The sequence below is a fragment of the Stigmatopora argus genome, chromosome 6, assembly GCF_051989625.1.
Source record: "Stigmatopora argus isolate UIUO_Sarg chromosome 6, RoL_Sarg_1.0, whole genome shotgun sequence".
In the NCBI taxonomy this organism is placed as follows: Eukaryota; Metazoa; Chordata; class Actinopteri; order Syngnathiformes; family Syngnathidae; genus Stigmatopora; species Stigmatopora argus.
In genome coordinates, this window is record NC_135392.1 from 19,052,069 (window position 1) to 19,064,280 (window position 12,212).

Consider the following 12,212-nt stretch of genomic DNA (forward strand, 5'->3'; position numbering starts at 1 on the left):
TATGTTTAGGCGCGAAAATATGTACAGTTGTACCTCTCGCTTTTTTCGTAACTTGAAAATTTCATAAGTAGAGGTGTAATTTATATGTGAATTCTCTAATTCGTTCCACGGTCCTCACACTACTACCAACTAAACCCTTTAAAATTCGTCAAAGTGTCCCAATTATGTATGAAAGATGTGAGGAAACACACAAAAATGAGAGAAAATTATAAGGAAATTATTTATTAATGTTTTAAAATAAATAAAGCATGTGAAAATGTGCCCTGCACCGCCGAAATAGTTGCCTGCGGAGACATAATACCCCTGTTTGTCTGCCAGATGGCTGCAAACGCCCATTCTACCAAGGCCGAAAGCCGTCCACTTTGTACTACATTTTAGACTTTTACGTGTGCCCTGTGTGTGTGAAAATATGTGCTGTGTTGGATTTGTACGGTTTTTAATCGCTTAATAAGGGGAATTAGAATCATCAATAAGGGGTGAATTTAGTAGAGGTGGACAGGTATATAAGAGAGAATCTTGAAACATGGACAGTGGTTGTTGTGAGACAGCCAATAGAATTGAATTGAATGCTTTTATTGTTATTATATGAGATAGAATGAGAGCGATGAAATGAGAGCCCAGTAGAGGGTAGCGATGTTCTAAAGTGACAATCAATGCATACTCGACAATATTTTCAAAATAAAATGACGGATAAAGAATGCATTTACCTTTTGGGGGATATCGTAACTTGGATCTTTTTCGCATCTCAAGGCACTCATTTGCATATAAAAAAAATCGTCACCTGAAAATTTTGTACCTAGAGGCCTTCGTAAGTAGAGCTATGACTGCCTTGTGGTAGTTATAATTGGGGTGATCCAACTTCACGCTTTTTCATTTATTGCGGCCATGTCTGGTCTACATTAACCGCGATATTTGAGGGATTACTGTATAATACATTATGTTCATAAGAATATGTCATTCCCAATGAAATGCATATGTGTAAAACAGCCGTTTTATTTTTATTACACTCACCAGCATGTTTGTGCTTTTTCAGCCAATGGATCCAGAGAGGGTCGACCTCATTTTGAGACTTTCCAGCCAAATGTAACTGAGTTCACTCTCCGTCTTCCGGATCGATCCACCCGCTATAACTTTTACCTATCAGCTCTCACCAAGGTGGGACCAGGAGAGATCTTTGTTGAGGAATCCCCCTTCTTTGGTAACGAAGGTTAGTGTTTCTCTGCGTTTTTTCTGGGTTAGTCAACAAAACAAGACATTCTACAGTATCCCTGGCCTGACCCACAATCTTATGAACCATAACATCTGACTGACGCTGGGAATGAAGCAGTCACCTTGTGTTTTGTTTCATCATCAGTTGTGTAGTTGATCTGCATCTGATGTTGATGTACATTATAAAGTATGCTATGTACACAATGTACTGCCATCTTCTCAGGCTCCAGTGATGAGTCTACTCAAAAACTATGTTCTGCTGTAGCAAAGCACTGAGACATATTTAGACTGTATTGAAGGTCAGATTAGGACAGCGTTCAGAAAGGGAGTTTGTAGATTTGTACAGACAGATTTACAGTATCTTGCAAAAGTATTCGGCCTGCTTGAACTTTTCAACCTTTCGCCACAAACAAAGATTTTTTGGTTCAAGAATAAACAAGTGGTACACAATTGTGAAGTGGAACGAAATTTATTGTATTTTTTAAAAAAATATTTTAAATAAAAACCTGAAAATGGTGCTTGCAATATTATTTGGCCCCCTTCATTAATACTTTGAAGCGCCAACTTTTGATGCAATAATAGTTGCTTGGGTTATGTCTTTATCAGTCTTGTCCATTCTTGCTTCCAAAACAGCTTGAGCTCAGTGAGGTTGGATGCAGTGTTTTTGAGCAGCAGTCTTCAGCTCTGCCCAAATACAGTGGTACCTCGTCATACGACCGCTCGTCATACAAAATGCTCGTCTTACGAGGGAAATTTTGATCGAATAATTCGCACGTGATGCGGTCAAAATTTCGTGATGCGACCAAGCCAGGTGGCCTTGGCATTTTTTTTTTTGCATCTCTTTCCTGTATAAAATCTTTCTACGAGCATTGGGCGGACTTTGCATTTCCATACCCGTTTTCCCCCCACTTTGGTCTACATTTACATACCAGGTAAACAACAATGGATCGGCAGAGTTTTGCAAAGAAAAGATCTGGAATATATGTACACTTGGTAATCAGACACGGGGAAGCGGCAAGTTCCCAACGTCGGGACGTCGGGGTGGGGCCAACCCGTTACAAAGGTAAAAAAGATTAAAACTAAATTAGAATTCAGTTTTGTGTGAAGTTACATTAAACGTTGAGTGTCTGTATATATTAATCCAAGTTAATTTAAATTTGTTTGTTCGTTTACGAGTGCCGTGGATAAAGTCAGCCCCGAACAGCCCCCCCCCCGCCTCCGTGTGTGTCGTCCCCTTCCCCTCCGCGAAATGCGTCTAATTTTACTTCTATTAAACACATTTTATTACTATTAAACCACTCGTTATTTATTACTTTGTCAATACACGGTGAATTAGAAGAAATAAAACATGTTTTACACGAGTGCGGCGTTGCCGTGGATAAAGTCAGCCCCGAACAGCCCCCCAACCCCCCCCCCCCCATGAGGCTTCCACTACCATGTTTGACAATGAGGATGGTGTGTTCAGGATGATGAGCTGTGTTGCTTCTGGCACTCGGACGTTTCGTCGGAAGCCGTTTGGTCCCCGGATGTTTGGTCCCCGGACGTTTGGTCAACCGGACGTTTGGTAGAACAGACGGGGCGTCGACCGGACGTTTGGTAGAACGGACTCTCTCTCTCTCATGATTATAATTTTGAGAGCGAGAGATTACCTGGTTGCTCGCTTTCAACAGTAAACTCTCTGTCTCTCTCTCTCATAATTTGACAGCGAGCGAACCTGGCGACCAAACGTCCGGTCGACGGCCCGTCCGGTCGACCAAACGTCTTTCGATGAAACATCCGGTCACGGTTGCTTCTACACCAAACATATCGTTTTGCATTGTGGCCAAAAAGTTTGGTTTTGGTTTCTTCTGACCAGAGCGCCTTCTTCCACATTTTTGGTGTGTCTCTCAGGTGGGTTTTGGCAAACTTTAAACGCGATTTTTTTTATAGATATCTTTGAGAAATGGCTTTCTTCTTGCCACTATTCCATAAAAAGATTTGTGCAGTCTACAACTGATTGTAATCCCATGGACAGACTCTCCCAACTCAGATGTAGATCTCAGCAGTTCATTCTGAGTGATCATGGGCCTCTCGGCTGCATCTCTGATCAGCCTTACCTTGTTTAAGCCGAAAGTTTAGAGTGACTGCCGGGTCTAGGTAGATTTGCTTTGGTCTGATACTCCTTCCATTTCGATATGATTGCTTGCACAGTGCTTCTTGAGATGTTTTAATATTAGGAAATATTTGTTTCCTAATCCGGCTTTAATCTTCCCCACAACAGTATCTCCGACCCGCATGGTGTGTTCCGTGGTATTCATGATGCGCTCTGCACTTTAAACAACTGAGACTATCAGAGAGCAGCTGGATTCTACTCATTAGTCAACATTGGATCACTCAGAGATCCTCACTGAACTTTTCGAATCAGTTTGCTGCACTGAAATTAGAGGGGCCAAGTAATATTGCACTTTTCAGTTTTTATTTATTAAAAAAAGCATAAAATATCCAATAGATTTTGTTCCATTTCTCAATTGTGTCCCACTTGTTGTTGATACTATACAAAAAATAATATTTTTATATCTTTATGTTTGAAACCTGAAATGTGACGAAAGGTTGAAAAGTTCAAGGGTGCTGAAAACTCTTGCAACGCACTGTATGTGAGAAAACTTGCTCTTTTGACTGATTCTGTTCCATCCCTTCATTTGTAGTCTGGCAATACAAGGATATCACTTTGACTCCAAAATAGCATTTATCTCTGTTCAATTTTTAATGTTCTCCTAAAACTGTTCTGCCTTCATACTGCCTTTGGTGTTTAGTTCCGCATGAAGCAATTGGTATGTGTGGATCTTGATGCCTTTCAAACCCTCTTATTATGGGATCGATGATCGATATTGCTTGGTGCTTGGTTCTTCCTAAATGACCGTGCCAGCGAATGCCTAAATGGTATAATGAAAGAGATGTAGTTGCTGGTTTTTGGTTCAGGTCTCCAAAAATTGTCTGCCATCCTAGTTGATGACAATAAATGTATGATACTATCCCAGGTGCGGGCAATCCGGTCCTCGAGGGCTGCTGTGGGTGCAGGTTTTTGTTCCAACCGATCCAACACAGCCAGTTTAACCAATAAGATTTCTGCTGAAACAAGAAGCACCTGAATGCAATCCACTGATTGTCTCCCTAACATACCAGATTGGTGGAAAGGTTTCCTCTTATGGGTTGGAACGAAAACTTGCACCCACTGTGGCCCTTTGTGGAATAGTTTGCCCACCCGTTTACTATCCCATTCCATATGAAAACTAAAGCGATTTATTGGCAAGAACTGTACTTCTTTCAAACAACTGTTGTTACAGTCTCAAGTTCTGATTCCACTGTTCAGTTTCTGGTGAAAGTTCTTTTGAAAAATCTGTCGTATTTTAGTTCTGAAGTACAGTACTGTTCATGTTTTATCATTTTATCGTTTTGACACCAAAATTTTAGTCCTGCACTTTGATCTTAAAGACAGACTTTTTTCTGAACAGCTTACCTCAGTGCTCCATGTACAGAGGAAATCCAGATCTGAGTCAGGACTTTTTATTTTAAAGGCAGTGAAATTTCTCCCCACAAAAGTCTTTGGAAAAATCTTTGAGTCACATGGTGCATGTGTAATCAAAAGATTAAAATGTAACTCACAAAAGTGCTTTGAGATGCCTGACTGCACTTGACTCAGCAAACAATAAGTTAACTTCAGTATTCATTTCATGAGAATATAGTATTGGATTGGATTGGATAACTTTATTCATCCCGTATTCGGGAAATTTCATTGTGACAGTAGCAAGAAAAGGCATAGTTATAAGTTAGACAGTACAGTCAAAGGCCGCAGAACAACAAAGCAAAAGCAAAAAGCAAAAAGCAAAAAGCAAAAAGCACAAAGTACAAAGCAAATCAAAGTCAATGGGATCATTAAGAATCACCAAATCATTATGACAGAAAAGCAGCAAAATCACTTGGTATACATTTACTAACAGACTTTGAATTGAAGAAATAGTTAGTTTCACAACACAACTGTCACAGTACCCATTGGGAAATATAGTTTATACAAAGTAGAACATTGGTAATCGTCATCATGACATCATCAAATGTTAGGTTAAGTATGCATTTTGCATGTCATCCAAGAAACCGAAGACGGTAGTACTGAGAACAAAACAAAAATTTTCGAGTTAGCCCACTTTGTAGTTTCAACAGTGTGTTTCTTTTTAAAAATAAATTGTAACAAATTGAGCCAAGATACATAGGGGAACTGTCTAAATGGAAGGATTTATTTTTTCTAACCTTCAGAATTTTATTTTCTGCCTTTTTTCCTTGTCTCTTCTGTTCTTGTTGGCAGAAAACTTAACTGACGCTACAGGTCTAGGTAAAAGACAATGAAAATCACACCTGCCTGTTCCCACCTCCATCTTTCATGTATCACTTTATATATGTCCGTCCATCTGAAAACATGGCAGCAGTGCAGTCCATTGTATTTTATGTTTTTTTTTGCAATACTCTGTGTTAAGTACAACAGTTCAGGTAACAACTTGAGATTTTCCTACAAGTTGAAACTGACAGTAAATGTTTTTGCAGGCATAACCATGTGGTACAAATGTTAATTATTAATATTTGCTCACTCTGATATTAATAATAACAATGAGAATACTACAAGTAAAATTTCAAGTCAATAAATTCTTTAAAATACTTAACAGTTAATATTCTAAATAAAAAAATAATGTGAAAACACTCAATTGCTAGAAAAAAATTACACTGTGATAAATTATTCATCTTGACTATCTACAGCATGTTTATTAAATAATACTTAGTATTTGTATAAAAGTAATTGACATTCTTAATACATTAAAGCTTGAGGCCTGGACTGTGCTGCTGTTCATGCTTTTTTTTCTTTTCTTTTTTACTGTTAGCTGCAAAGCTGCCTGCTGATCCCTCCTTTCTTTCTCTTTGCAGAAAGTTATGGTTATCGACTACAGCTATAGATAATGGTCTTAACCTCCTGACTACCAGGAAAAAAAATGTTGTCCAATCACATTTATTTTGAAATTCCCCAATCTATGTGAAGTAATTATAACACTGCAAAAGAAATTTGCTATCATTGGAAAGTTGTTAATGCGGTTGGGTTACACTGGGTGGGAGATATCAAACCTGTGTGGAGTTTGCATGTTCTCGCCGGGCCTGCGTGGGTTTTCTCCGGGTACCGTTTCCTTCCACATTGCAAAGACATGCATGGTAGGCTGGTTGGACACTCTAAATTGCCCCTAGGTATGAGTGTGAGCGTGAATGGTTGTTTGTCTCCATGTGCCCTGCGATTGGCTGGCCACCAATTCAGGGTGTCCCCCGCCTCTGGCCCGAAGTCAGCTGGGATAGGCTCCAGCACCCACCCGCGGCCATAGTGATGATAAATGAGATGAGATGCGATAAATGCCATTTATGTTTGAACTTGAATTGTGTTGTGATTTGCATTGCTCCCTGATGGTACACCCCAACTGTAAATCTTGCAGTATTGATACGCCAGTAAAACCTATTTCACAACATCTACAGTACTTTCTATGGTTTCTCACTGAATGCAGCTTATCAAGGCATGTTGCTAAGCGTGCTTGGAATGAAAAGCTATCTTTGAGGCTCGTGGTAGACGGAAGATGACTGTCTAGCTCATGTATTCACTAACTGGATCATTTGGCTTCTGTGCTTTTTTTCAAAAGTCACATCACACTGCCACCCCTATCCATTGCACCTATTAAATGGTTCAGTCGTAAAAAGAAGATTTGACTGAAGTGGTTGCATTAATGTGTTGCATCTGCTCCCAAACATGCAAATGTCTGCATTGCTTATAAGCATGCTTGGAAAATACAATGCAAGCATGCTGTGATTTGGGCTTACCATGTAAAAGAGAGGTTCATAGTGGAAGCACTAATTAAAGCTATGATGGCTCTACATGACCTTGACATCAAGGTACAGTATGAGTAAACAGCAGTTCATGTCGGAACTTTTGTTAAATTGCAACCCATTTAAATTTGGCTGATTTGGTGAAAAAACAAGAACTACAGTGTAATTTAAAGATTCTGTATAGTCAAATTAAAATTAATTAATTTGTTGGATTGGGCGAAAGTAAAGACTTGTCAACAATACTGACAAATTTGAATAAATTAAAAAAATGTAATAAGGCTTTAAAAATGGCTTTTCCTGTCATTTCTAGGATTCCATAGACGTGTCCTTGCCAATATATCTCCATTCGTGAAAGCTGCTAAGGAAGTCTTTTTTTATCTCCTCATTTGTTGGTAGTTTTAATAAAATCACCATATTGATTAGTGCATCGTGGGATCCAAGAAATTGGCATATTAAAGACATTGGGGGTATTTGTCCTTGCTAAAATGAATAGTGATAGGTGTGAGGCAGAAAGCAGTGACGACCTTGAGCTTTGGCCCGTGACAACATCAATTTGCGTTTTAAACTCGCCTAAAAATATTTCAAAAATCAGACAAAAAGAGATTCTGCCTATAACTCAGAGATTCAGAACTCACTTATTCTCAGCTTGTGCTCATGTTTTCATTACTTACATTCAAACAGATTTCTTGTCTTTAACAGAAAATCAGAAAATATTTGTATATTTGTATCTGTAATGTATAAATTAATCTAGTAGTATTATTGTGTGTGCATGTGCAGTTGATGTAGAAAGTCTACACACCCCTGTTCAATTGACAGATTTTCTTAATGTAAAATATATATACAGTGGTAACTCTACTTGTGAAATTAATTCATTACAGAACTTGTTTTGTAACTTTTTTCATAAATTTAGCAGTACTCCATATGTAAATTTTCTCAAAATAACTACAAACTAAATCCTTTAAAAATGATCAAATTGTCCCAATTTTGTGTGAAAGTTATGAGAAGCACGCAAAATGAGAGAATGATAAGAAAATTATTTATTTATGTATTAAAATGAATAACAAGCGTGCAAAAACATTTTCTATTCATGAAGGATTGCAGTGTAAGGAGGAAGCTATTGTTAGCACACGAACACATGCACATGAACACATCTAAACAACTTCAAATTATTAATTCAAAACAACTCGGCTTAAATAGAACTCAAAAGTATTAATGGTCTCTCCAACTCGGGTTACGGCCTGTACTGCATTGAAATATCAGTCAACTGCACGCCAAGTTCCTACAGTTGTGGTCAAAAGTTTACATACACTTGTGAAGAACATAATGTCATGGCTCTCTTGAGTTTCCAGTTATTTCTACAACTCTGGTTTTTCTCTGATAGAGTGATTGGAAAAGATACTTCTTTGTCATAAAAAACATTCATGAAGTTTGGTTCTTTTATGATTTTATTATGGGTGAACGGAAAAAAGTGATCAAATCTGCTGGGTCAAAAATATACATACAGCAGCGCTAATATTTGGTAACATTTTGGGTCATTTTCACTTCAATTAGGCGCTTTTGGTAGCCATCCACAAGCTTCTGGCAAGCTTCTGGTTGAATCTTTGACCACTCCTCTTGACAGAATTGGTGCAGTTCAGTTAAATTTGATGGCTTTCTGACATGGACTTGTTTCTTCAGCATTGTCCACAAGTTCTCAATGGGGTTTAAGTCAGGACTTTGGGAAGGCCATTCAAAAACCTTAATTCTCGCCTGATTTAGCCATTCCATTACCACTTTTGATGTTTGGGGTCATTGTCCTGTTGGAACACCCAACTGCACCCAGTGCAGGGTCAGGGGTAGGGAACCTATGGCTCAGGAGCCATATGTGGCTCTTTCCATGGGTGCGTAGGGCTCTCCACTAACCTGTCAGGTAAAATATGGAAATCACTGGTGAGAGAGCTGAGTCCCGAATGCACTAATATGAGCGTCACTGTGGCGTTGACACTACCTCTACCACCACTTTAATCATAATTTTGTTTTTTATTACTCTTCTGCATGTATGATAGCATTGATACCGATTTATTAGCAACAGCATAACAATGTTGTCAAAAGAATTCTGAGACTTTCTGTACTTTAAAAGTGGTGAAATGACCAAAAAAATCACACTTTTCATATATTTTTACTTTTCAATTCTGAGAATGGCTCTCAAGAAATAACATTAGAAAATATGAATTGTTTATGGCTCTCTCTGTCAAAAAGGTTCCCGACCCCTGCTATAGGTTATCTTGAAGAATTTGAAGGTAATCCTCCTTCTTCATTATCCCATTTACTCTCTGTAAAGCACCAGTTCCATTGGCAGCAAAAACAGCCCCACAGCATAATACTACCACCACCGTGCTTGACGGTAGGCATGGTGTACTTGGGGTTAAAGGCCTCATCTTTTCTCCTCCAAACAGATTGCTGGGCATTGTGGCCAAACAGCTCGATTTTTGTTTTGTCTGACCACAGAACTTTCCTCCAGAAGATCTTATCTTTGTGATCAGCAGCAAACTTCAGTCGAGCCTTAAGGTGCCGCTTTTGAAGCAAGGGCTTCCTTCTTTCACGGCAGCCTCAGTCCATGGAGATGCAAAACACGCTTGACTGTGGACACTGACACCTGTGTTCCAGCAGCTTCTAATTCTTGGCAGATTTGCTTTTTGGTGATTCTCAGTTGAATCTTCACCCTCCTGACCAATTTTCTCTCAGCAGCAGGTGATAGCTTGCGTTTTCTTCCTGATCGTGGCAGTGACAAAACAGTGCCATGCACTTTATACTTACAAACAATTGTTTGCTCTGTTGATCTTGGGACCTGCAGCTGCTTGAAAATGGCTCCAAGTGACTTTCCTGACTTGTTCAAGTCAAGGATTCGCTTTTTCAGATCCATTCTGAGCTCCTTTGACTTTCCCATTGTAGCATTTGTGGGCGTTTGCCTCCAATGAGCCCTATCTAAATGGCCTCAGAGAAGTCACCAGCTGTAGTCACTCATAATCACTCACAAGAAGTTAAGAGGCCATGCTATGAATCTCATTTCACTGACACAACTTTCTAAGTCACCAAAATTGCTAATTCGTGTTGCTGTATGTATATTTTTGACCCAGCAGATTTGATCACTTTTTCTGTTAACCCATAATAAAGTCATAAAAGAACCAAACTTCATGAATGTTTTTGTCACAAAGAAGTATCTGTTCCAATCACTCTATGAGAGAAAAATCAGAGTTGTAGAAATAACTGGAAACTCAAGAGAGCCATGACATTATATGTTCTTCACAAGTGTATGTAAACTTTTGACCACAACTGTATCTTATGTTTTTCCTTGATGGATAACAAGGTGCGCTTATTCATTTCATTCACACCAATAATTTTAAATAAAGAACTCCCTGACAACAAATGGCGGTCAAAAGGGAGTTGGTGTCAGGGTTGAGTTGTTGTGAGGCTCCAGTAGGAAGCCAACTTAGTGTCAACCAGGACAAATGACAATTTCAAAATGACATAATGGATACAGAAAATGTATTTACGTTCTGGGGGATTTCATAACTTGGATCTTGTTTTCATATATTGGAACAGTCATTTGGGCGGCTCGGCGGCGCGAGTGGTCAGCACGATGGTTCAAATCCAGGTCGGTCCACCTGTGTGGAGTTTGCATGTTCTCCCTGGGATTGTATGGGTTTTCTCTGGGTACTCCGGTTTCCTCCCACATTCCAAAAACATCCAAGGTAGGCTAAATTTCCCCTAGGTAGGAGTGTGTGCATGGTTGTCTGCCTCCTCGTGCCCTGCGATCGGCTGGCCACCGATTTAGGCTGTCCCCTGCCTCTGTCCCGAAGTCAGCTGGGATAGGCTCCAGCACCCCCGTGACCCTGTGGATAACGTGGTTCAGAAAATGAATGAATGAAAGGAACGTCATTTGCATATCAAAGTGTTTCGCAACCAAAACATTTCGTATTTAGATGCATTTGTAAGTTGAGGTACCGCTGGGTTTGGGATTTCTCCAGGTACTCCAGCTTCCTCCAACACCCCCAAAACATGCACAGTAAGCTGGTTGAGCACGTGAAACTCCCCCTACGTATGAGTGTGGGCGTGAATGGTTTTACGTCTCTTTATGCCCTGCGATTGGCTGGCCACCAATTCAGGTTGTCCCCCACCTGGTGCCCATAGTTGGCTAGGATAGGCTTTCCTGTGGGGATAAGCGGTACGGAAATAAATGAATGATCATTTGGCTCAGTTATTTCCAGCAATCTGTTCAAAAGCACTGTTATTTACTGTACTGTAAAACCTGTTAAAATACACATACCTATACAGATTTACTCTCTAACATCTTGAAAGAGCCACTTACAAGATTATGGCGTTGTCGTGTACATAATGCAAATACTATTCTTATCTCATGGTCGCGGGGGGTGCTGGAACCTATCCCATCTGACTTCGGGCCAGAGGCGGGAGACACCCTGAAATGGTGGCCAGCCAATCACAGGGCACAAGGAAACAAACAACCATTCACACTCACATTCATACCTAGGGGCAATTTAGAGTGTCCAATCAGCCTACCATGCATGTCTTTGGAATGTGGGAGGAAATCAGAGTACCCAGAGAAAACGCAGGCAGAGAACATGCAAACTCCACACAGGTGGACCGACCTGGTTTTGAACCCAGGACGCCCACTGTGAGGCCGGCGCGCTACCCACTCACCCACTGGGCCACCCCACAAATATTATTTTGAAAAAATATTCATAGATGAAAACAATGACAGAAATTTAAATAGTCAACTTAAATTGTGTAATCCACACTTAAAAAGGATGGCACAATCCCACGGTTGAAAAAGATTGACAACATCCCCTAATATGTATTTAATATGAAATGTGAAATTGGTTTTAAAAAGAGTGTCCAGGTTCTAGAACTTAACCGCAATGTATGAAATGCATTACTGTAGTGATTCATTTCAGGACTACTCAATAGTGTTTTGGAAAGCCTCAGTTTCTCTATCGCTGCAGCATGGACAGGTTAAACAATGATGTTTCTTCTGAAACAAGCGGCACATTATAGAAATCAACTGATTACATTTATCAGACACCAGATTAGTGAAAATATATCGTCCTCATGGGTAGGAAAAA

At 39.7% G+C, this 12,212-nt stretch overlaps 1 protein-coding gene across 21 annotated transcripts in view; it reads left to right on the forward strand.

The window, feature by feature from the left end:
- The window catches only part of nfasca (neurofascin homolog (chicken) a), a 137,590-nt gene that overhangs the window by 101,347 nt on the left and 24,031 nt on the right, over window positions 1-12,212 (forward strand). For 15 of the 21 annotated variants that reach the window (XR_013300776.1, XR_013300777.1, XR_013300779.1 and 12 more), the window contains 2 exons: window positions 1,034-1,207; window positions 5,546-5,572. Coding sequence is in view for 17 of the 21 variants with exons in the window: in XM_077603957.1 (XP_077460083.1) it covers window positions 1,034-1,207; window positions 5,546-5,572 (201 nt within the window). In the remaining 4 variants the exon portion in view is untranslated. The remainder of the gene's footprint in view (window positions 1-1,033; window positions 1,208-5,545; window positions 5,573-12,212) is intronic. The other 6 variants (XR_013300780.1, XM_077603963.1, XM_077603970.1 and 3 more) reach the window with 1 other exon arrangement.